The sequence below is a fragment of the Spermophilus citellus genome, assembly GCF_964194105.1.
Source record: "Spermophilus citellus genome assembly, chromosome: 12".
Taxonomy (NCBI): domain Eukaryota; kingdom Metazoa; phylum Chordata; class Mammalia; order Rodentia; family Sciuridae; genus Spermophilus; species Spermophilus citellus.
In genome coordinates, this window is record NC_138198.1 from 118,043,984 (window position 1) to 118,070,892 (window position 26,909).

The 26,909-nt window shown below is 43.9% G+C and overlaps 1 protein-coding gene across 1 annotated transcript in view; it reads right to left on the reverse strand.

Annotated features, from left to right (window-relative positions):
* The window catches only part of BCL2 (BCL2 apoptosis regulator), a 164,842-nt gene extending 139,140 nt beyond the window's left edge, over nt 1–25,702 (reverse strand). The window contains exons 1-2 of the mRNA XM_081263450.1: nt 23,963–25,702; nt 22,865–23,734 (exon numbers count right to left, since the gene is read on the reverse strand). Coding sequence (XP_081119576.1) covers nt 22,865–23,449 — 585 coding nt within the window. The 5' untranslated portion in view covers nt 23,450–23,734; nt 23,963–25,702. The remainder of the gene's footprint in view (nt 1–22,864; nt 23,735–23,962) is intronic.
* Between the last annotated feature and the right edge of the window lie 1,207 nt (nt 25,703–26,909).

Below are 26,909 nucleotides of genomic sequence, written 5' to 3' on the forward strand. Positions count from 1 at the left end.
TTCACAAGAGATACTTAGCAAGAGGAAGCTGCATTTTTTTTCCAGTGTCAAATTCTTGAGACTCTTATGCTTGATCTTCAGTCTTCTCTTATTTGTTGAAAGAATGTCTAAATTATTCCCAAGATGGACTATAATTTTGACTAAGGAAATTGAAGTTTGTGGTTATAAATAAATAAAACACTACATTTCTCAAAAGATTATTAGTCTTACCAAATATTCATTATACAGTACATATGGGAACATGTTTAGTTGGATATAGACCCTCACAGATGGCCTTTTGCTCTTCAAAAGACCTTCATGAGCACCAGTCCTCATCAAGGATCAACTGGTCCATAGACCTGTTCTCGATCATTGAGGAAAAGTTAAACAAATAGAGCTCCCATTTGGGACTCTGCAATTTAAACAGAGAAGAATTAATCCAATCTGTGGAAGCGGGCAAGAGCACATTAAAGGGAATAGAGATAAAGTGAATTACCTTGAATTACTTGGTTCGGTTGGAACTATTCTTGTCATCCTATCACACAAGCCCCTGGAGTACTCATAAGCATTCCTCCCCCATTTTTCTCAATAAAATGGAAAATTTTGATGAAATAATGTTTTAAATGCATTCATTTCTTTCTCGCAAAGACAGGTGGAGGGCAACATTATTGACGTGGGCATGACATCAAGCTATCTCTTCTTCCTGTTCTTAGAATCCTAATCATGGAAATGAATGCCTAGAAGATGGGTTAGGTAAATAAAGAATTCCATGGGAAAGAAGTTCAATTATAGTCTGAGAAGGATAGAAACCACCTGTGAGCTGTGCTGAGCTCACAGGAGAGCTTCAGAACAAGAAAGGGGGCCTGGCGATTGACCACAGGGGTGGCAATGAAGCAGGTGCAGATGAGGCTAGTGAGCCATTCAGTAGATGAACCAGGGTGCTTCTGGTGGACATGTCTACAGAGCCACAGGAACCTATAAAACAGTTCACTGGCTTTCAGAAAAATACTGGAAGGACTCATCTCAATCCCCCACCACCAATCATGCCCCATCCTTAAAAAGACAGGTATGTTCAAGGTTATTACTCTAGGCACCAACTTGCCCGGGACCATCCTGTTTCACTCTGATATCCCAGTATAACAAATAACACCCCTTTGCATTCCCATAAGTATCCCAGCTTGAATGATAAATCTTATGGTTGTCCTAGATATGAAAGAATGGGGATCTACTAGATGAAGGTGAATATTGAAACAGAATACTTTTGAAAGAGCTTTCCTTCTGCATTGTGCCATATGTTCATACACATTCCAGACTTTGTATACTGCACTGACATGTACAGTTTTAGGTTGGGAGTTGCATTTCAATAATACAGAACACTGCTTGCACACCAAAGGAAAAGGGTCAGAATGTAACACGTGCTCAGTACATGGAGAGCAGATGAAATGGTCTTTGAAAGAAGGCAATGAAGGAACCATTTTTTAACCAGTGTCTTGAATGAATGGTTCTCCAGCCATGAGAGTCAACACTAAGCAATGGCTTAGCAGTTCTCCTTGATTCTGTGGGTGAAACACTATTGGGGTGAGGGCAGGGACAGTTAGAAAAGGTTTTTTGCTGCAAAAAAAAAAAAATCCACTGAATAGAGCATCTTCATATACCCAAGATTAGGAAAGGGCTGATTCAGAAGAATTATTTGGGCTCAAAGCCTCCTGCAACTGCAAGCTGTGCTCTGAGCTGATCCCCTAGACCTCATGCAGCACTCCTGTGAGGCCAGCCAGGGTCTCAGTGCCACGCCCCCCCTGTTCCCAGGACAGAGAGATGGAGAAATGAGAAAGCAAATACACCTCCAGCCCGACTGCACTGCCCAGAATGAAATTCTCTGATCCACTGAACATTTTAAACCAAAACATACTCAAACCCTGAACATCAGCAGCGCCCGTACTTCTCTTTTTTGGGCTTGTGAAGAAAGGGTGGGGTGCTGCACAGAATAACAATATTCAGCATAGGAAAATCCCCCAAACACAGGATGACACCTGCTTTGTCTATTCTCCCAACCAAGTTGAGTGATCACAAACCGTTCTTCAGGAAATATCCTCTGCAGGTGCACAGAGGCTGAAGGAGCAAGAACATGTTGGGGGGGGGGGCGTGGGCCCGTGAATGTGGGCCACGGAGGTGCTACGACCCTGGAAGGAGGAACAACAGGCTGGAAGGAAAGGCGGCAGGGAGTCGGGAGTATGTTCACGAGTGCTGAGGCAGAGAAGTTCACGGAGATGCCACAGCCAGCTTCCCTCCAGCACACGCCAACACAAGAGGGAACGGGAGCGAGGAGAAGCAGGCCACTTGAAAAGTCCCATTTCGAAATGGGAAGTAAGATTTCCAAATGGAAAATGCTTAATTAAATTATGTAAATTTATGGAAACACATCCTCGTCCTACTTCTGATCTTCTGCAGCTACCGATCACAAAACGGTTCACCTTTAGATCTTTTTTAAAGAACTAGCAGGCTACCTTCACTTCAGAGCTGTTCTCCCCCCCTCTCTCAAATCTAGCCTCTCTCTCTCTCTCCCTGTGATGCAGAGCTTAGCGCTGGCAGAGCAGAAGCCTGTCATTCTTAAAACATGAAGAGAATAATTCAGCACCTTTTTTTTGTGATCACAGAGAATGCAATTAATAGTTTGGCTGCCTTGGTATGTAGACCAAACCTTCTGCCACAGTGTTCTGCGGTGCTGTTGTCTGGGGCGGCTCTGCCAATCTTTTCATTCCAACAGAAACCATGCCAGCCTTCCCAGTGCTAAGCAAAGTATAATGAGGCGGAAGAGGCGGCTGGCGCCTCAGTGAGGGAATGTGCTCTAGGATGGTTCTCTACCGAAGACAAAGCCACCCCAAGACCCAGGGGCCTTTGTCTCCCTGCATTAGGGAAAGCAATTAAAATATAGGCTTAAAAAGGAAAAGTATTTAAATGCTTATGCCATTCCTCTATGGCCCTCGAGCTTTTTAATTCATAGGAAGCAGTAAAGCAGAGGAAAGCAGAGGAAATAGTTTTAGACAAAGAACCGGCTGTGATTTACTAAAGCACGTGGCCAAGGTGGGCGAATTCTACACGGGGAACACCACCGTCTGAAGATATAAAGAACAAGAACTCACAGAAGAGATGAGGATGAGGAGAATGGAGAGGTCTGAAAAGCAAGTAGGGGTGAACGCGTTTAGATCCTCTGCTACAATAGTCATGTTCTGGTGACTAGTAAAGTCATCCTACGTACAGCCAAAGTTTGGTCAGGGACAGGTGATCAGCCCTGGCTGGTGATCACACAGACCATGGATCTCAGTGCCCCCAAGTACATCGGAGGGAATGTCGAGAAGAACCCTAAACCTCTATTGATAGTTTACTAATGCCATTCTTGCTGGTTCTTGGGCTTTTAAAGTTCAAAAAAAATCACAAAATGATTGTGAGTGACTATATCAACTCCCTTGTTTGTAAATGAAGAAACAGAAGCTGAGGAAAGTATGTGACATGCCCAAACAGCAGTTCCTGGCAGGGCCAGGAGGACACACCCAGGGCCCTGGCCCGATTGCCCTCAACCACCGCTCAGACCTCACCTGCCATATCTGTCTCTTATTCTTGGCCTTGAGAACATCTCTCCTCTTTCCTTGAACTGCAGGTCCCCATCCCTAGTCCCAAGCATCTCTCATAACATCAGGTGACTTTCTGGATCTGATCCTTTGCCCCTTTAGTCCAGGGAAGCTATATTGTCCTTCCATCCCATCAATGACTGAAACTCAATCTCAGAACTCACCAATCTTGCTTCACACTGCCAGGAATTCAAGGTGACAGTCACTGACTTCCAACAGAAGGAAATGTCCCCTGGTCATGACAACACCCCTGCCACCCTGACCCTGTCCTTCCCCAGAGGGTCTAAAGGCCCAACAGGAGTTGCACCTTGACCCTGGCTATCCACTGCAACCTTGGATTAATGTTGTGTCAGCCCCCTGCTGCACGTTTGCATACACGGGTATGTCAGCCACACACGGGCACACTCCAGTTCTTCTAAACAGGCTGTGCTCTATTATCTTTGGTACAGAAATAAAAGTAAATATTTCCATGGGCAGGCTGGGGCTGTAGCTCAGTGGCAGAACACTTGCCTAGCATGCAGGAGGCGCTGGGTCTGATCCTTAGCACCACATAAAAATAAAAATAAATAAAATAATTTAAAAATTTTTTCCATGGGTAAGTTTTAGGATATTTCCAACAGGCATTGGGATAGAAGTCAAAGGCCAAAGTTGAATTCCTGACCCAGCTCCAACTGCAGGTCTGCAGGTCCCTCCCTCGGCCACCCCAGCCTACCTCAGTGGACAGACAACAGGATCAGCAAGAACACAGACACAAACACACTTTCAAAAGGGTCAAAGTCCACAAAATAATCTAAACTGTACTGCATCTATGGAAAAAGAGAAGGTCCTTCTATCATCCCTGCATAATAATATCCAAATATGGGAATAAAAAGGTGACCACATGGTGCAATAAATGGTTAGCCATCTAGACCAGTGAGTGTGTCCAACAGAAACATAACAGTAGCCACATAGGTCATTTAAAACTTTCTAGTGGCCACATTTAATACATTTACTTAAACCAACATATCCAAAATATTGTTTTAACAATTAATACAAAATTAATAATGAAATACTCATGCATTCATCTCTTCACATATATATCAGATTTCATCTTTGAAATCTGACATATATGTGACACTCCAATCACATCTCAACTGGGACTAACCACATTCACAAGCCAAATCGCCACAGGTAGTGAGTGACTATGATGCCGGACAGCGTAGGAGTAGAGTTCGTCACAGTATCACGGTTGTACACTTTGGTGGTACATGCTAACCTTTTTTTCAGTGCCTAGTAGTGAATAAATGCCCAACCAAGATGTGTGGGATGAATAAATATTTGAATATATTTGATGATCACAGAAACTCTTCAGGATAAGAGGAGGAATAAGACTTTGATGATGCATTAGTCTGTATTGACCTTCTATTCCCCAAACACCCTAAGTCCTGGTCCTGAAGCCATTCCCGGCAGCTTCTGTTGATGGAGTGGACCATTCCCAAGGTGCCTTTAACCTGCCTCATGACACACACCCTGCCTCTTTATAAAGTGACTGCATCTAAAAGCCCAGGACTGCTGAAAACAGGTGAACATGTGTCTCTGCACCCTGTATTACTGAGAAATCATTTGCATTCTGTTAAGTAAATTTGCATAAAATTGGAGCCAAGAGAACTTGGCTGGGTTTCCACGCCTCACTCTCCCCACACTGCTATGGCCACCACGACTTAGAACCACGGATGACATGGTCCAGCAAGACACAGCTCCAGAGAAGACACAGAATCAACATAATGATGGAATCTCTCCGCCACACTGATGCAGGGGCCATGTCCTCTGGGGTAAGCAGAGGAGGTATGCTGAGATGCAATCTGGCTGCCGCATCCTTTGTTATGACAAGAGCTTATTTTACAAGACTGACCTATGGCATAAAAACACAGCTTCAGTTGAGGCTGTAATGATCCATGACCACACACACACCTGAAGGCAGGGAGCTCAGATTCCTGCCCCTGGGCCATGTGGGAAGCCAAGCTCACCCCCCTTCATTCCAGAAAGCCACGGGCTTCCATCCCCACAGTACAGCTTACCCTAAAGGAGCCCTCCTCCTCTCAGCCAGGTGTGTTGAAGGTACACTACTGGTAAGGTGCTACCAACTACCTCCTTGATATGCAAACACCTGTCTCTCTTCCTTTGGACCAAGGGACAAGTGGGTCAAATTTCAGTGACACCCAACCTTCAGGTGCCAGGGGAACAAGATAAAGCACATGGGCCAAGTGTGGCAGGAACAACACAGAAAACCATGAGATATTATTTTATATTTTGTTATTTTTATCTCATCACCTATTTCTTTCTAGGACTATTCCCCAGAGAAATTCCACTTTCATGACCACACTGGTTTTTTTATGCCAGGGTGGAATGGGGGGTGCGGGCTATGGGGCTGTTATCAAGCCATTGTCACTTCTGCTTAAGGTCATCTCAGATGCTATGTCTACGTGAGATAAATGGTTTCCTAAACAGGCTTCTCTGCATTCTGCCTCTAGTATGTTTGCCCGAGTCACCACTTCTGGGACCGTGATAGAAACAGCTTCCCGGAAACTCCTAAAGCAGAGAAGCAGCGGAGTGTCATCATTCACAGCACCAGGCTCTCCAGGACAGGCTGGGATCAAGCTCCAGCTTAACCTCCCAACCAGCTAGAGTCACGCTCCAAGCCTCAGTGACCTCATGTGCAAGACAAGGATAAAAACTGTACTAGTCTGCCTGGACTACTGGACACAAGAAATATGCTAATAGAGACGGAACATTTAGGACCCACCACAGGAAGGTCCTTGCCATAAGAATAGCAGGAGAGTCCCTTCAACATTGGTTTGCACTGCCAGGAGCTTATACACAACCAGCTGTCCATTCAGTCCATCATTGTTGATTGAGTACCTACTGCATGCTTGCCTGTGCTAAGCACTGAGTATGCAGAGATGATCAATCACATGCACATTCCTCCACTCCTGTGCGCAGCCTTGCTGAGTGTGCCTGCAGCCTGTCCTGTACTGGCTGCTCCTACTGCCCCCACTGGGTGCAGCTGCTCAGCACCTTACTTGGACACCGGCCCCATATTCCCATCTGGCCTCCCTGATGCCCTCTCTACCCACCAACATACAATAGATCAGTGTTTCCCTCTACCAAGAGCCTGGTCCTGTCATCTACCAACTTCTAGAAATCTTCACTGGCTTTCCAGGGCAGGAGTGCTCAAGTCTAAACTCCATGGTGCAGCACCCAGCTCTACCTCCTTCCGACCGTCTTTTGGGGCACTCAGACCTTTTTGCCATGGCTAACCCTACCAAGTCCTTCAAGCACTCTATTTCCATAGGGTACCCTTTCCCATTCCCCATAGGGCATTTTCATTTTTTTAAGCAAGCTCTTACTTATCCTTTAAGACCCAGGCCAATGGCACGCAGCTCCTCTGTGACCCATCTCAACTTTCCCAGGAAAAGCTCACTGTGTTGTAATGCATCTGCTTGGGTATCTGCTTCCCTAGGAGACTTCCCTCCACACGGCTGGGGATGGTGATCAGAAACCTAGTAGGCACTGGCAATGCTGAATGAACAAATGACCACATTCCACCGCACAGTAGTTTCAAAATGAAATCACGAGGCAGATGTGCAGAGTTCAGACACCACAAAGCAGCCTTCCAGGGGCTTCGGCAGCTTCGCGGAGCAGGTCAGGCCCGCTATTCTAATTATGTGCACAATTTAATTTATGCATAGAGTGATTTAGATACAGCCATAGAGCAAAGCCTTCCCTGGAAACAAAACATCCACACAGACTTCAATCAAGTTCCTACTAATTCTCTAGTCTGAGAATTAGTAAGGTATGAGGAAAAAAAAAAGAGCTCAGAAGGTAAGCAAATGCCGTTTGAGGTCTCAGCCTCAAAAAAAAAATTATTTTTATATATATTGCTATTGCTTTGCTTCCTCTTACTACATTCTGGAATGAATCATTTTACATAAGTAAATTTTTCAGATGACTGAAGCCTAAACTTTTGAAAAATTTTAACCATTTGGGATGGAGACATTTCTGCAACTGATTACCCACCTTTCTGAACTCTCCAACTGTTCCTGCAGAAAATAGGCTTGTCCTGGTAACTCAGCAACATCCTGGATGTGAACTACTGAGCCTGCTTTGTGGTACTGTCCAGCGGTCACCTCGAGGCCTGTTGAGACCTTCACTGCCATCCACCCCACACACAGCAGCCACACAGGGCTGTTGAGCGTAGCTCCTGGACTGCTGTGAATAGCACTTTTGTCTTCTTCCTTGCTGTTGGACTCTAAAATAATTTTTCTGGTAATTTTCAGGTCTCCATTACCACCACTGCCAACTCAGTTCTGATTTAATGTATTTGCTGTTTCTACCACTGGAGGATAAAAACAATAATCTTGGGAGAAGATTTTTTTAAATGCAAATTGAATAGAATATTGTTCATCTTTAAAAAGGGATGAGATTCTGACTCATGCTACAACATGGGCTGATGTTTTGTTGTTGTTGTTCAATAACATGTAAGACCCCAAGGGAAAACACTGTGTGCTTCTACCTAAAAGCCAAATTCATAAAGACAGGAAGTAGAATAGTGGTTACCCAGAGGTGCCAAAGGAGGAATGGCCAGCTAGCATTTAATGGTACAGCATCTCAGTTTGGGATGATGGAATTTTCTAGAGATGGATGGTGGCGATGATTGCATGACATTATGAATGTGCTTAATGCCACCAACCTGTACATTTAAAAATGGTTTAAGTGGGGAGTGTAAATGTAGTTTAATGATAGAGTATCAGCCTAGCATGCATAAGACCCTGGGCTCCATCCCAGCATTGCAAAAACAATTTTAAAGGTTAAGATGGTGAATGTTATTTATATTTTAACACACACAAGCACCATAAATACCTTTATATTTATATATATATAATATATATTTTATATATATATTATATATATATGTTAATTTTAAAGCAATGATGGCCAAGCTTTTATGAGCTGTGGGTGTGAACTTCAGCATGTGAACTTTATAACATCCTTTGCACAAAAGGTTTGGAATTACTTCCTAGTTCCCAGTTGTGTTTTGAATTATCACCATTAAACAGAGATATCTGAGGGTGTTAATATGCTTTGTGGTCATAAAGGTCTTCTCTCACAAATTACAGATCGGCACACCTGACTCCTGGGTGGACATTAGGAAAAATCCCACAGAGAACTAAGGCATCCAAGAAGGGTGGGCTTTCTTCTTTTCACACTGGAAGACAGGGAGCGGGGCACAGAATCCAACCTACTCTTCCCTTGTCCTGAGAGCAATCTGCAACTAAGAGGCCACATAAACACTGCTAAAAGAATCAAGATGCTGATCTTCCAAATTCACTGGAATCTTAAGGATTTACAAAATTACATAAGGTAGGCTTTCCAACATTACACTGTTGGGTTATAGCTTATAAATTAAACATTCTAGGTTATATTGGACCAACATTTTTAAAGCAGTCTGATCATAAAAGAGAGAGGAAATAGTTGGTGGCTTGTTCAGTTCAACTAACAGAGAGCACATAGAGCCTGGTGGAGCCTCTCGTGGAACTCTCTCACTCAATGAAAGCTTACAATTGTCCTTCTGTCTGAACAATAATTCCCCCCTCATTTTTTGCTTTCTTATGAAATACCATGCAGTTCTACTCTAAAAATTCATAACTTGTGCCTGGAAAGAACATTTAATTTTTAAAATTTATCTATGCCTTATTAAACAAACTTCTTAGAACATCGGGGTTTTTTTTCCTTTTAATTTTGCATTCTGCACGTGAACTTGAAGTTGGTTAAATAGTCAATCTATAAGTGTTTAATAACAAAAAATATCAGTGAATGAGAAATCGGGAGGGAAAAAAAGGTTCAGTAAGAAAGCAGGAAGAGTTTCCTATCTTGTCAGAACATATGTCTAAGTTTCTCTCAAGAAAGGAGTTTCCTGGCTCCTGCTAGAACCCCCTTAGCCCTCCGAGTCAACACAACTGCATCCTGTTCACATGTTATGATGGAAACACTGTCTTTTTTGGGGCCAAAATATCCAAATTAAAACGCAGGGGATGGAAATAACCCTCCCTTGATACACCGCAGTGGCTGAAGGTTGGTTTGTTTATGAGTAGAATAAAATTTACAGCTAACTCTAAAAACAGATACATCATCATCTTGTAAACTTGAGTAACATGTCATTCCACCTCTGGGCTCTGGAAAAAAACACTAAGGTCATTCCTAAAATAAGAACAGAGAGGGATGAGGATCGCACCAGAGGGAAAACCACAGTCTTTTCCCACCTTTTTATTAAAGGTGTGAGGCAGGTCTCAATTTGACAGTGAGCTCATAGCTCTGGATCCTGGAGACACTGAGGGTGTGTTATTCCAACAGCTCAGATCCCTGGAAGAGCTTGGGGAGCAGGTGCCTGTCTGGTGTGTATGGAGCAGTCATTAGTACTTATTTGTCAACGGCTATTTATACAGACCGTTGGAGTCAAAGGGAAGAAGCTCAAGTTTCATTTCAAAGTTTCATTTTTTTTTCTTAACTAGGAGAGAACTTTAAAAAATCCATGTTGTGAGAAAGAGTTCAACTCCTAGTTACCAAAACAAAGATGAATAATTAGCTTTCTAAAGAAACCAAAAAGTCCCGTGCACCAATTTGTTATTTTTCATAGGATTCTGTTTAAATGTTTACAACTTTCTTTAAGTTCTAGAGGACCTGAATTACCACTTGGATTGCCTAAAAAAAAAAAAGCGGGGGGATCCCGGTTTTGCCTCTTACTGGGAGAAGTCACTAGAGTTTACAGAACCTGGTTCCTCATCTGTAACTCCACTTCCTACCCTCAGGGGAGGTTATTAAGGTTAAATAATCTCCTATCCATAAATGTTAAATCTGGGGTCTGGCACTTACCGGGGCCAATATGTGCTCGTTTCCTTTCTTCCTTTAGGTAGCAGAGGCCAATGACCCCGTGATAAATGGAACTGGGAAAGATGAGGAGTTGTGAAGGAAAAAGTGCTTCAATCATTTTGCCAAAAATAGTAGCTGTCTCTTGATTCTGTATTTGCACAGAACTCACAGCTGATACAAGGGCAGTTTTCTACCAGTATGTTAATTTGAAGTTAGAACAAGGTTTCCTGCTGATGAAGAAGAAAAGCCATTAGCCCTATCCATGTACTTGCCATAGTGCTCCAAGACCAATGAAGACGTTAATATTGTCCCCCACCCCCAGCATCCTTGTTAGGTTGACTTTGTAGCCCTTCTGTGTTTTCCATAATTATCTACCTAGTTTGACTTCCCCCATAATACTGGATTCAAGACATAGGAGAGGCAATTCTTGACTGTCACCTTTTCTGATACAGTACCAAGCCCCTAGAATAACAGTGCCGGGCACATAGGAAGCTCTCTGTCAATATTGATTGAGTGAATGAACTTGGACTAATATCCCCCTTAACACCATGGAAATCCTACTAGTGGAGGCTCTACCATTTTTAAAATTCAATAAACATCAAATTTTTATTGGTCACCTAAAGAGAGGAGTCCAATTTTAGAAGTAAACAAAAACACCATTGCTAGTTAGTGACAATCAAAAAAACAATCGTGTGTGTCCATGTAGTTCCACTCTGTCCCTGAAAAGGGGGCTGATTTGTGGAACCATCTCTTGGAGTGTGCAGAATTTGCCCATCGAGCACATAGCTGTCCCTTTAGTAGGAGAAACATATCCAAGGCTAATGTGGCCCAAAAGTCCCCACAGGGTCCTGAGCTAATGCATGGGCACCTGATAGCAAGCAGTAAAGATGTCCCTCTGCTTCAAGCTCAGAAGCACTTTCAAAGCAGAACCAAAGGAAGAGAAACAGCCAGAAATAAAGGCCAAATTTTAATTTTCTGGAAAAAGTTTTCAGACAGAGGGTAGTAAAGGATACTATTTTTCAAAATTAAATATATTCGATTAAGCTTTGATTTAACAATCTGGTGCACACCCGGAATAGTGCAAAGAAGTCCCCCCTGGACTCCCAGGGGAGGCTTGCTCCTCCTCTGCTTCCCAGCTCAACACAGCTTCCTCTTCCCATGGGATGAACAGCTCCAGGGTATGGGGAGAAGGCAGGGGAAGCCGAATGCCTGCCTTCCTTAGGGGTGTTGTGAACCTCAAACAGCCAACAAATATGGAATTCCTCTGGAAACCTCAAAATCCTACCTATCAACATTGTCATTTGTATCTCCTAGAGAAAAACCGTATAAAAACTGCCTGTCGTGATTAAATTATTCCTTTAAATACACTTTTATCCACCAATGGTTAATGAATATTTATTACAGTGTGAATTCTAAACATGTTTTCAACCAGGTCATGTTAATTATAGAAAAATGTAAAATGAAGGAAAAAAAAAAGTTCATATATAACCAAAACAACCACCGCACTGTTTTCAAAATGGTCATAAAAACGACGGCAGCTAGAGGAGAGAATGAACGATGTTTGAAGCGTGTGGCCGATCACTGCGTGGTCTAAAAGCCTCTGCATCTTAGCTGCACAAAGCTGACCATTTGTGGCATCTTACTGCCATCCCTCCAGGCCAGACACACGGTCTCCTGCTGTACTTGAGGACGCTCCTATCTGGTCACTAGTTTCTTTCTCCCCGGTCTCCCTTGCCTGAGTGGAGTCAGACTGACCTGTCTGGTGTAAGCCCCTCTGGTGGGGTCACCAGCACTCTCTCTGACCAACCCACTGGCTACCCCACTCCAACCCAGGCCGCACTCTTCATTCCTGCAGCTCTCCAGGGCCTCGGCCTCTGTAGAAGTTCCGTTTGCTTCTCCTGCCACTTCATTAGGTTAACTTCTGCTCATCCTCAGGATTCAGCCCCTTCCTGGGAATCCCTCCTTGGCTCTAACAAATGGCCCTGCTATTGGTGCCTTTCTCCTCTGGGCCCCGCGCATGCGCTGCTGTACTTGCTGTTTTAGGATCCCCACTCTCCCTGGTCTGCCAGCCAGGCCTATCTGGCTCCCACTTCCCACTTCTCCAATCCCTGGCCTACACCATGTGCACAATGAGCTCTTGTTCTATGTGCTTAAATCATATGGATGAGAACAAAATTATCATTCACTCAAAAATGCAGAGATACACGTGAGTCCTTAACAACAACCTGGGCACTCCTTTCCAATATCCTGCCAGGCCAAACAGGTAGAGGTTTAAAGGATGAGTCTCTGTCCGCACTCCTTATATTTCTCCTGAATTCTCTTTTAAAACCACTAATTTACTCATTGGTCATGCCCTTGAAAAATCCCTTACAAGAGATACTTTGAAATTCCAATGACATGTACTTTCATCAGTTAATTTTTAATTGTACCAAATATTAAATACTCACATTAACCAGACAAAGCGCATTTAGCTACTGATTTGCAGTGACAGCTTATGTTATTCTCACACACAGGCCAAGCATGAAATAGAAAACTAATAACCCCTTAACTGTATTCTCAAAGTATCATTTATGGGAAAGAAAACTACATGCAAAGAAAACTTGTGCAATGGCTGTCATTTTTTTTCCCCTGCGCTGCAAGCTGTTACAAAGCAGGGGAGCTCATTTTCTCACGGATATGGACAAGCTCAAGAATCCCACTGTCACTGGATGTATTCATTAAGAAGGAATCTGGCAGCAGCACAGGGGACAGATAGTTTGGAGACCAGGCCAATTATCTGGGTGTCCTTTATAATTTGAAGTTTCTGAATTCACTCAAAGATAAGCCACTTGAAGAGGGGCTGGCAGTGGGAACCTAAGGCGCAGATGGCCATGGAAGAAGAGAGGGAGGAAGGGGGGGATGGGACAGAGAAGAGGATTTGCTTGTGGTTTCATTCATGGGGACAAATCTGCAAGCTGACACATCCGTCTTTTTTAAAAGCCCCTGGAGAAGTATGGTCAGGCTTCATTACAAGTAAACAAATCATACGATCTTTCTCAAACAGATGACAAATGATGAGCAACAATGCTTTGAGTTCGCCTCATGCCAAGGGATGAGGAGTCTCAAAATTCCACCAGTTCTTAAAACCGCAGATAAGCTGTGAGGCTTGCTTGAACCAGAACAGAGAACAGAGCCCTGCGCAGCCAGGCCAATAGTTTTATCGGTGACAGCCCTGGTGGTCTCCTTATTGGTTAGCGTCTTTAGAAATGAAATCTTAGGTTCTCTCACCTCTGGGAATGCTGAACTATACTACCTCCAGCTTCAAATGGCTGCTTGTTTTTATGGAAGAACGAGGGGATCATTTATCTTTGTGACTTCTATGCTGTTCTTTTCATATTGGGAGCTACAACACTGATCAGAGTTAAAATCCACCTTGCTCCCGCTTCGAGAACCCTGCACAAGTGTTGCTCTCTTTAATGATAAGGTGATGAATAATCTTGGAGTTCAAGATCTTCACAGTCTGGGTTAGATGTGAAACACGAGGAATGAGAACAAGTAGGCACATCTGTGCAGACTGTGTGTATGCAGCCTTTGTGCCAACAGAATGTGACACTCAGCAGGCTGGTACCTCACGTTAGTGCTAAGGATTGTTGAATGTTTAATATGAAGCAAAATCCAAAAGATTTCTCTTTGAAATGATACACTTTATGAATGATACACTTTTTCAACTGAATGGAAAAGAAAAAAAAATCAGTATTTTTTTCTTTTTAATTTCTATTGGATATTTAAAAAAAACTAGTAGGATGAAACATTTGGGACATACACACTATAACAAAAGACAAGTAAGAACATTAGCTGGTTAGGGTGAGTTAGATACCCAAAGTGCTTCTAAGATAATAATTTTATTAATTCATTCCTTCAAAAATGGTCACAGTGTGTGCCTACCACCTACTATACTAGCTGCCATCTTGAATTGAATAGAAGAAATATTTCATGAGGAAGTCCCAGCAAAGGAGTGTGCCTTGGTTTTCTAAGGCCTAGAGCCACAGATGGAGAGTAGCAACAGGATATTAGAACAGCACTAATTTGAGTCAAGTTGAGTTACTGTTGACAAACTGGCACTGGGAAGCCAATCTCTGGACTGTAAGGCTTCAGGTTAATCAACTCCAATTCATGGAGGGCTGCAGAGGACTTGTGAGCAAAGGTGGTATGTGAACAGCAGTAATAAAAGGTAGTAGAATCAGCAGTCCAGTTAGGACCACTTTGGGAAATGAACAGGAAAAAGGGAAAGCCACATAGTTTGGGGGAAAAGACATATTATATTCCAGCCTCAATTTCCCTCCTGAGCTCCAGATCCCATGTCTAACTGCTTACTGAGCATGCTACTTGGATATCCTAATGAAAGCTCAAGTTGAAAATGTCCAAAATTAAATCATCATCTTTATCCCACCAAGATCTAACTGTTTTCATCTTTCTTTCTGAAAGATGGTGCCATTATTCGAGTGGGCTGGTAGACACCTTGAGCCCTGATTCTTCCCTCCCTCATTCCTTTAGAGAAATGCACCTTCCTCACATCTACCCTGTCTTTTCCATCCCACCCCACCTGCTAAGGTGGGTTAGACTCCTACCTGGTCTTCCCCATCCTGCCTCCATTATCATTGATCTTCAAACCCACACATCCTGCCTTGTCTCACAGCCCTTTGAACATCTGTTTAGTTAAATGCAGATCTTTCAACTTAGGATCAAATGATAAATTCTCAAAGTCAGGTTTTACTGCAGTGTTCCTGATGCCCCCGTCAAGGCAGACTCCATAGTTCTCCAGACAGGTCTCACACATCCCTGCTTGCTTTGACTCCTCTGGTTCCCACTGATTGAAATGTCCTCTCCCCACATCTCCTATCTATTCTCCAAAGTTTGCCTCAAAATCATCTCCTCCTGAAACTCTAATGGGTGGCCTTCTAGCTGTATGGGATCTCTCTGGATACTTAAGGTTATCAAGGACTCCAGCAGCTTACATATCTATCAAGCTCTTACTGGTTGGCAAATTCCTCTAAGTCAAAGTACACAGTAGGCCCCCAATAAATGTTCTTTTTCCAAGTTAAAAAAGTTAGTATGCATATTTCCCTAAATAACCAAGTCCTTCTAGCCCTTTCCCTGTCCATCCCTGCCCTGGTTTCTGGGAACCCAACATAAGTTTTTTGACAATTGCTAGTATTCCTCAAATAAGACTTCTGCAGATCATTTTCTTATACCATTTCTTATAAGTCATTAAGTGACTCTGCCTCACTGTACTGGTAATTTTATTATAAAATACTTTAAAACCTCTACTCGGTGTTTTCAGCATTTAAAAAAAAAGAGAGAGAAAGAAAAAGGAAAGCAACTGGCAGGAATCCATAGAGGAAATGGCTAGGAGATAGCCTGCAACTTAAAACCTGGAGGTGCGAAAGCTGCCACCCTTCATGGATTTGATTTCCCCATCCCACCCCAAAGAGGTCAATCCATATCCAAAGCTGATGATATAGTTTTTAATTAATTTTATTCCTATACTAATTGTAATAAGGATCTACATCATATATTAGATAGGCATTGAATTAAGAGGGCTAAGTATTTTGTCCATATTCTCATAGAAAATTCTAACGCAGCTGAGAGCAATAGTTGGCTGCAATTCAATTGCAGGGTTATTTCACAGACATAACATTCATCGTGTTGTAAAGCAGAAGAAATCTTAAGGCAATCTGCTGCGAAGAACTAGAAAAAAGTGAAGAAAAGACCAGTGGTAACATTGATTCCTTGTTTGGGACTCTAAGCATTAAAATTCGTAAGTTCTCCTTAAGTCTTTTGCAGCTTAACTGTCTTTTTGACAGTTAAAAATAGAGAAATATAATAATTGGAACTGTCACAAACAAAGATGTATTGGTCTCTATGGAAAATATCTCCCCTGAAAAATTAAAGCTTTGCTTGACACAGTGGATTCTCTGGCTGTTTTTGGGAGACATAATAAAGAGCAGAGTGGAGTCAGTCATAAGCTTCTGACTCATTACAATGAAGCCCCAGAGAGCTGATTATTAACCAAAAGGAGAATAAGGTTCTATCCTTGAAATTCTGAGGGCAAAACAAGCAGAAGAATGGAAATGCAGATTTTCCCAATAGCTTCCCATTGAAGCACTGTGTTCCTAAGACAAAGTGCCTTCCAAGGTTAACCTCTTCATGTAATCTGCTCCATCGCTCAAGAGAATCACCCAAGGAGCCCAAACCAAGCGGCCACACCAGCATGTTGGGGAGATTCCCTTTTTACCATTTTTTAGAGAGTGTCTGAGGAAGTAGTCCTTACCAGAAGTTATTTTAATGTAGTCAAAATTCATCTACAACTCAAGTTATACCCCACAATAACCTTGTACTACAGGGACCACAGCAAGTAAAAATTCTGCCAATAGACCCTGTCTTTTCTTTGCTTGGAGTTGAAATTTATGATCTCTGGAGGAAAAGGACACTATCTGGGGACAGAATCTTTACTTGCCCAATTGCCTGCGGCGAGATTGAGAGTGGAGTAAGCTGCAGCCTTGAGTTAAACCCCCAGTTCTGCTCCCTGCAGCTGGAATCTAGACCTCCTGCTGTTCCCTCCAGGTGAGTCCCTACAAGTAGGAAGGTAACCAGGAACTAAATCTGGGAGGTGGGACCTCCACAGAAAGACCTGGCAAGAGGGGATGGCCTTGGGGGCCAGTACCTATGAGAAAACCCTGAATGGCTTTGGAAAAATAGAAATGATGGTAGATTCCTACTCTCACTGAAGGATAAGTAGGTTCAGCAGAAATCCAGTGCTGGCACTACAGAATTAGGCAGAGCTCAGAACAACCAACCACAGAAAAACATTTGTAATAAGAGAAATGGCTTTGCTGTAGTTAAAAATTTTTAATTACATAAAAAATCTTTAATTACCATCTCCATTTAAAGAAAGAGGACCATATATGCCCTAAAAGTTCAGCTCCTACTTCTTAGGAACATGGTGTTGTAGCACATTATGATTTTCTGTAAATTTTAAGTAGCATATTAGAAGAGAAACATGTGATAACAGAACAGTAATAGTACCTAAACCAAAACAAAATAGAAGTTCTTTCTTCTCTTCCAAAGGAAGAGGCTCTGTTCTGGTTCAAAGCCTACTTGCATTTTTCTGCATATTAGTTATCTAAGATAGAGTTCTTCAAATTACCTTATTCTAATCATTCTAATCACACCCTTGATTGTCTTTTACTTAAAAAGCACTAATGAAATTCTTGACAAACTGTAGAATGGTGTTTATTGTCTTCTTAATATGCATAAAGAGTGCTTAGTGGGTTACTATTTTTAAAGGGAACTCCCCACCCCCACTCATGCTTTTCAGTTCTATACTGTACAGTATTTTTAAATTTATCTGCATATTACCCTTTATTTAAATCAGGCCTAATGCACACATGAACAGCTATATGGTTAAAATAACTTTTGTAGACAATATTGAAGTACATGCAAATAACATTAGTTATTTTCTTTTTCCCTCTGTATATTAGAATCCAGGATGATACTTGGGAACTGCTTGGGAACTATGAGTTTATCAAAACACCTACCAACCTAATCTATGAGTTCATCGGGGGAGGGGACGCTCTCCCCTCCAGTGCCCCAATCTAACCCAAGACCCAAGACTTGCCATCTTTTCTGTCTGATAACTTTCTCAATCCTTGAATGATTCTCATCATCAATCCTGTTTATACATCAGATGTCATGTTGTTTGAATCAACCCAAGAGTAACAAAAGAGAAAAATCATAGGAAAATGAACTCATTATGTGGTGTATGTAGTTAGGAGTTAAGGCAACAGATTGAGGGGTTACAGCCATACATGAATAAGGTGATATTAAATTACTTTTAAAAGGCTCAACAAATCCTTTGAACCCCAAATATGATATATCTTTGGAGGAAAAGAAAACTTTCTACTCATCTGCTACAAAGACAGTGCTGTTTTCTAGCACAAATGTTCTCCTACTAGAATTGCTTTGCTACACTTCTGCTAGAACATGACAGGTGACCTCCAAATAGACTTGTTGTGTTGCAGAAATGCAGCACCCACACGCTTGTTTCACAAGTAAGTTTATCATCCCTGCAAAAAAAAAAAAAAAAAAAAAGAGAGAGAGAGAGAGAACAGGAAAGAACAGAGAGAATTAAAAAGTGGTAAGAATTTGGCTTGCTGGTTTATTTCTTTTTTTAATTCATGACTTTCTGGTATCTGGTATCAGATCCATCACGGATTGCTAAAAAGATCAATCTGTCCTCACTAGAATGTACTACCAAAAGAGCAGGATGCACCAAAGAATGTTTTCAATGGATATTAAATAGCAACAAAAGTTTTAAAACAGAAAACAGAATTGAGTGAACTAAAAAAATTCATGAAGGTCTAGAAATATAATCACTCAACAGCACATGACTGAATACTCTAGGAGCAATCATGTATTTTTTTTCTACAAGATAAATTATTGAACGGGGTCATGTGATTCTTAGCAGGCAGAAAGATGCACTTTCCCAAGGAAAGTTCATCATTAAATGTATTATTTAAGACTGGATCATCGTAATGCTATTTTTAATCCTATCATCTTGCTGCCAAAATTGGCCATAAGCAGCTGATGCTCAGCCACTAGAAAAATGATGCTCTTAAACATAATTTGTACACTGGCATGAGAATGGCACTGCTTTCCAGTTAATCAAATGTTCTGCTAGATGTGGGCTGCATTCAGAAAAGAGAAAACTGCTTGCTGACTTAACTAATAAAAAGGAAGCTGACCTCTACTGGGTATGGAGAAGCTCCCATCTTCCCCAAACTACCAATACTAAAAGACACCACCTCCCCAAAAAAGTTAAACCCACCATTCATCAACAGAATGAAGCCCAGCTCCTACCGTCTCTGATTTGAAGCAACCCATCCTTCTCATCACGTGCATCTCACTCCCTCCTAACACATGAGTCTGAATGTCATCAGACTTCACAATTTGGAGGGCGCTAACAATCCTTCACCACCACATTGCCCATCTCTCAGCCCTTTGTTTACAAGAGACCCTTTGTTCTCAAAGCAATCACAGGGTCACTAAACCCATTTACAGAATTCGCACACTGTTATGAGAGAATAAAATAATAACAGCCAACAGAGCCGCTAAAAGAGCTGATTTCTTGCCTTTAACTGAAATAGGAAAGCTGTGTCACCTTAATAGGACCAGTGATGCCAGTACCAATTGTATAACTACCATCAAAAACCATCTTGAGAAGACTGGGCTTCTGGCAATTGACCTATTTCTCCTTCATTCCAATCTATGTCTTCCTTAGGATCAGATGGCTCTAGTGAAAACTGGGAGATATTGAGTGTGCTCTAGACCTGGGAGACCACTGGACAGGGGCATTGCAGAAGCCCTCCCAGGATGTGCTGCATCTCAAAAGATGCCCCCAGGAATCAAGCAGGTAGCCAGCACCTTTGACTCTTGTGCACACAGACCACAAAGTCTGACTGACTCAGGAGCACTGGGCTGAGACCTGAGATTCTGCATCCCTAGGAAGCTCCAGCTCTGGTCTGTGAGCCATTCTTGAGCAGCAAGGTCTTAAGACATTTTTAAAGAACTGTTGCTGTCTCACTGCTCCCTTTCCTGCTTTCTCTGGATGCCACACAATGCCTTATTCAAATTTAGGAATAAAATCACATCCCACTCTATCGCCAACTACTTCTTTAGTCTTGACTTAATTTGTAGGCTTCTGGGATGTATCAGAGGCAAATCATTCCAAGGACCACTTCCTCCATGTTGTGAAACATGGATAGCAAACACTTCTCAACCCCAGAAAGTTCTGACTGTGCAGCAGAAAAGAAAAAGTGACTTCAAATGTAAAACTTCCAAGTGTTCAGTAAAGTGTTCTGTCAATGAATTGAGCCCTGGATATAATGCAGATCATTGTCTTCTGTGAAGAAAATATGAAAGCTCTCTTCTGAAACTTTTCCATTGTTATTAAAACTACACTGCACTATGCAACATATCATTAAGGATGCAACCCTGTTGGGTGTGAATTTTAAGAAGAATCTATATGCCAAATGCCCAAAATAGAAAATTAGATTAATAACTGCTCATTTGAAATGATAAGTAAATCATCTATGACTCTCAAATACTACCAGTTTTCTACAAAAGTGTTCACATGATTGCATTTTCTGACATATACTTTTTTTTTTTTTTTGGCCAAATTCCTTTGTTTTTCTATACAGTCAACCAACCATGTGTTGTTCTGAAAACTATTATGCATTTTACCATCAGCCATTTGTGGTTCTATATGATTTATTTTTACTATAAGAGGTTTTGTCCAAAAAAAAGTTTTATCATGTTCTACAGTATGTCATTGTGGTTTGGCATCATAAAATGTAGCCTGTACATTTATCAACCTCAGATACCTGTTGACCACAGAGATAGGCTCTCCAATGAAAACCTGATTGTGAAAGGAGAAAAAAGCGATCCTTCACTTAACAAGAAACTTCAGTTGTATGAGAGGTTAACACACTGGAACTCAAGAACAAAGGTCAAGGTTATATCTATATTTCTATCATAAACATGGCCTTGTTTCCCACCTTTTTATTAATTTTCTTGATCGATGACAGTTACTGCCTTGGATTTCTTTCAACTAGAAAGAAAAATTTCAAATATAACTTTTTCATAAGATGAAATAGGAAAAACATTAAACCAGTTTTACTTAGGCTTTAAAGTGATCCTTCTGGAGTCTGGAGGTCCCTACCTGTTTGGATACAGAAGTTAAAAATCAAACTACCTACTTTTAACTTAACACTTAACAAAAATATTTTCATCCTATAGCAAATTCTGCAAGAATGTGGAATCTCAACACACAAAGGATTCACAAAGAGTATTTAGATTTTAGAGATTTTAAGTTAGGATATTTTGGTTAAGTTTACTTTTAAACATTGTACAGTGGCATCAATGTTTTGTCAACTTTGGTCAAATAAGATCAGATGTTCCCATCAATCATCTACTTTCCTTGGCCTTTTCTCTTTTGGGCCCCTGAATATTAGTACATTTTGTAAATTGTAGTAGAAACATGTAATGTGCTTCTTGACATTTAATCCACATACAGTTAATTCTAGACTTTTTGCTCCTGTTAGGGCCTATAAAATAATATTAGTAATTCTCCCCAGAGATTATAAAAGGAAGCACTGAATTGCACCCCTTTTCAAAGAAAACTGTTCAAATTAAAACAAAGTGTCTAAAAAAAGACTTCAGACAAAAATTAATACTTTTTCATAAATCATTTTAAATACAAGGTGAAGATCTTAATTATAAACCTCAAGTCTTAGGTTCATGGAATAGTAGAACTGTATGCTAAAATGATGAAAGCCCTATCTACCACATTACCAGAAAAAAAAAATCTCCTCATGAATGTTCTTCAAAGCTATACATATTAATCATTTCAACTGAAGTCAGGGCATGAGAGAATCCACTGCTAAGAATCACTTTATCTTACATAGATAGCTAGATGCAGGTTTTGGAGTTGTTTTGTTTTCTTTTTTCCAGCACAGTGGATCAACTACAGAATTATGTGGATTCTAGGTGGAGAAAAGTAAAATACCAATAGACTTTTAAATCATACAGGAGTTACAGAATACGAAGGGTGAGGCTGATGCTAATTCTGCTACTGAAGAGACAGAGTCAAGCAGCCACAGCCCAGTGACCTTCCTGGCACAGGCACCATCCTGCCCACTGGGAATATGGTACTGCAGATTGGGGTCTACCAACTTCAGCGAATGCCAACCTCCTTACAGACACTGCTCAGTTTTCCAGGAAAATGAGTTATATTGGTTTTCTCCTCTGGGAGAATTTTACCAAGTGAGTTGGAAAAGACATGCCGTTGGTCCTCTGGTGGAGTCTGTTCCTCTACTAACTGGATGGTTCTCAATTTTCAGTAGGAAGAGGAATCCACCATGCATGCTGCCAAGACCCAACCCTTGGGGTCTGGTTAATATGCAGTCCCTGAAATCTCTGATCTCAACAAGCTACTGGTGATGCTGGGAACCCCTGAGCTCCCAGTTTGAGAAACACAGAAGTGAAACCATTTATCAGAAAATACTACTGGGTCAAAAATGAGCCTCGACGATTGGCAAGCAAGTCACACACTTTCAGCGGAAAGGAGTTATCACGGTCCGGTTGGCAAGGCGCACCTTGTCCAGAGGAAAAGGGAAGGGATCAGAACTACAAACCCGATTTTATTCCCTGGCTCACGGCCTTCCCCTGACCCAAGTATCCACCCACCCTTCCAATCAAGGTATCTCAGATCCGAGACCTCAAACCCAGACTCATTCTACCCGACGTGCACCTACCCAGCCTCCGTTATCCTGGATCCAGGTGTGCAGGTGCCGGTTCAGGTACTCAGTCATCCACAGGGCGATGTTGTCCACCAGGGGCGACATCTCCCGGTTGACGCTCTCCACACACATGACCCCACCGAACTCAAAGAAGGCCACAATCCTCCCCCAGTTCACCCCATCCCTGAAGAGCTCCTCCACCACCGTGGCAAAGCGTCCCCTTGCGGTGAAGGGCGTCAGGTGCAGCTGACTGGACATCTCGGCGAAGTCGCGACGATAGCGACGAGAGAAGTCATCGCCGGCCTGGCGGAGGGTCAGGTGGACCACAGGTGGCACCGGGCTGAGCACGGGCCCTGCGGCGGCAGCGGGGGCAGCCGGGGGTGGCGGTGGCGAGGTCCTGGCGGCCGGGTCCCGGGGCGCAGCGGGCGGGGGATGGCTCCCCGGTTGGGAAGAGAAGATGCCCGGCTCGGGGGCGGCTCCTGGGGACGCAGCGCCCACGTCTCCAGCATCCCACTCGTAGCCCCTCTGTGACAGCTTATAGTGGATGTACTTCATCACTATCTCCCGGTTATCATACCCTGTTCTCCCAGCGTGAGCCATCCTTTCTCCAAGGAAAAGCAGCCGGGTACCAACAGCACCTTTCGCCCCCGCTCCCACCCCACAGCCCCGAAAGAAAAAAGAGTAGTTATAATCCAGCTATTTTATTGGATGTGCTTTGCATTCTTGGATGAGGGGGTGTCTTCAGTCACGCGGAACACTTGATTCTGGTGTTTCCCCCTTGGCATGAGATGCAGGAAATGTTTATTCAAATTCCTTTCGGATCTTTATTTCATGAGGCACATTATTATTAAGTATTGTTAATATCAGTCTACTTCCTCCGTGATGCTGAAAGGTTAGAAGGAAGAAAAAAAAAAACTAGTTAAGTCAAAATCAGGTGCATTTTCCTTAATACGCTGGATGAAAGCAGGGCACACATACTACAAGTTACATGGTTAAAAAGAATGTATTAAACTACCTGGAAATTAAATTTACTCGAATGCACTCAAAGTCGAAAACCTCAAATGTGTCCATTGAAAGTTACCATTAAACCAATATCTCGTGCAAAGAACTTACTTGTATTTTTTAAGGACAGCACGATCCTCTGTCAAGTTTCCTTTTTTGTAAAACCAAAACAAATGCATAAGGCAACGATCCCATCAATCTTCAGAACTCTCCGTTTATAGCTGCTTTAAAACTTCCAAATGAATCAGGAGTTGGGGGAGGGGATGTAAAAATTGGGAGGATTTCCAGATTGATTCCCAGACTTCGGCTTCGCAGAAATGTCAATCCGTAGGAATCCCGACCGGAGATCTCAAGAGCACAAGGAAAAAAGGCAGCGGCGGCGGCAGATGAATTACAATTTTCAGTCCTGCATTTGCAGAAGTCCTGTGATTTTCCCCCTCTCGGCAATTTACACACGCACAGACACGCGCGGGCACAGACATGGATCGCTATCCACGGGACCGCTTCACGCCTCCACGGGAGGGAGACACGGGAGGGAGACGATGGAAGAGCCGGGGACGGGGGCAGGAATCCTCTTCGGATCAAACTCCGCGCAGCAAATGCATTTTCCGAAAAGCTGCTTGATAAATGAAGGCAGGACGCGCCCGGCCCGCCTGTGCCGAGCGCGAGAAGCCCGCGCGCTGTGTGTGGTGCGGTGGGGAGAAGGAGGTGGTGGGGGAGGGTTTTATTTTTTCCCTCTTTTCCTAAAAAGGATGACTGCTACGAAGTTCTCCCCCCTGGACCCCCTCTTCCGCTGCACCCCACCAGCGCACCCCGCCTCCGGGCTGCGCACCCTTTCTCCTCCTCCTGCTCCTGCGCGGCGGCGCAGGCGGCGGCCGCCTCCTCGAGCTCCCGCCGCGCAGCCCGCTCCGAGCAGTGACGGCTGCCGGCGGGGAGGGCCCGGCTCCCGGGCACCTTCGCTGGCGGCGGCGGCGACGGCTCGGTGGGGACACCGGAGCGGCGGGCGAGAGCGCGGCGGGCGGGCGCGCGGGCGGGCGGGGAGGGGGCGGGGAGGAAGGGGGCGGGCGCGGGGCGGGGGGGGGGGTCTGGCTTCTTACTTCATTCTCCTCACAAACCGCCTGGTTTCCTGTACGTACGTCACTGTTCATTCAAAAAAAAGAAGAAAGAAAGAGCCCTCCTCTGAGCCGCCCGACCGCCCCCCTCCGCCCGCTCCCTTCCCTGGTTAAAGGCGCCGCGGCCGGCCCGGAGGCGGCGCGCCCGGCCGGGGACACAAGGCGCGCGGGGCCGCGGCTGGGGAGGGCGCGCTCGGAGCGGCCACCCGCCGGAGCCGCTCCGCCCGCAGGGCCCGGCCGGTGGGTGGCGCGGGCGGCGCAGGCCTCCCGCGCGGCCGCGGCGCGGTGGGTGTGCGACCGGCCTCCTCGGGCCTGCGGCGGGCCAGGCGCGCGCTCGGGGGTCGCCGGGGCTCGCGGGGGGCCGGGGGAACGCACGCGGCCCGGCCAGGGGGAGCCGGGCAGCGGCGCAGCGCAGAGCGGCGGCAGCTGGGCGGTTGCGCCATGAAAACAAGGGCCGGACAGCCCCGGGAATCGCTGGGTGGCTGCTGACCGTGTGTGCGTGCATGTGTATGCACACGTGTGTGTACTCACACACTCCGTGTGGCACCAGAGCTCGGTCGCCTGGGAGAGGAGCGGGGCCGATGCTGATCCCCGAGGAGTGGGATCTCAGCGCTGCCCTGCGGTGAAGAGGGACAACCGTGCACGTTGAATAAGGAATGCCGGGGAAGCCCCAGGCGTCCTGTTTACTTTCAAGCCGCTTACTCGGTGTCCACGCCGAACACCCGCACGGTCCCTGGCCTCTGTCCACCTGAGCAGACCTGAGCGATCCCGGCCAGAACAAACTTCCAGGGGAGGGGATGGGAGAGGTTGTTTCGGGGCTTTAAAATAGTTGAGTGCATATTTTTCCTCTGCCCCTACACTTGGGACACTGGGTCAGGGCTGGCTACTTTAAAGCCCCGTCTTAACTGGGACGGTGGGTTTTTAACGGTCTCCACCTTGCCTGGCGGCCAATCCGAGAAGGTCTCACCTTCTCAAGTGATAAACGTATACGTCTCCACAAGCAAATCCTTGTGCCACAACCAGACGTATTTCTTAATTCACCAGCCTAAATTGCCCCTAAGAGAAAAGGAAAAGAGGACAAACAAGTTGCATGTGTGTAACTATTTTTATCATTAAGAGTCTTTGGCAAATAAAGCACTAAGGAGGGGAAAAGTGTTTAGTAAAAGCACAGCCGCAGGCCTCAAGTACAAACACATAGGCACACTGGGCTTTTGTGGTTATAGAAACATGACCAATGAGTACTACAATGTGTGCGTTCCAACACCATCTTTATTTTTTTCTCATTCCTAGTTTAAAATCAAGGCATTTATTCTTAAGAAGAAATAGCACACCACATTATTGTTATTTCTTCACCTGACATATCTCTTCAGCCATCCTGCCAACTTGTCGCATGTAGGAACCCATGCCTTGCTACCATCTATTATTGGAGGAAATGAAGGGAGGCGCTGCTTCTTGCCCTTCTGATGGTTGTGGAGAGAGTCCCCTTTGACTTAAGGAGAGTGGTGGGGAGGTGGTCTTGCCTGGATGTACACACTAGGAATTGGTTGATCTGGGATATATGTTCTCATAGAAATAGTAGAAAATATATTAATTCCATAACATTATGGTTTAGTAATCTCCATACCCTTGTCTTAAACCTCCCAAATTGCTTAAGAATTCAAAGCCTTTGTACTTCTAATACCCAGCACGTGGGTGAGGAAACCAGAGGAGGGAGCTGGAAAAGAAATTGCACTTGTGCAAGGGAGGCAGCCAGAAGAAAATGGATCCCCTATTCCCAGAGAAAGGACAACTTCCTGACCTTTCTCTTTCTTTGCTCCCACAGTCTCACTATATGGGTCTCCTGGACCACTGCCTTCTGTGGTATCTTGGCTATAACCAGCAGCTCAGGACAGGTCTGCGTCAGTCCTGGACTGCGTCTGGGCTGAGACTTTCCACACACATGCACC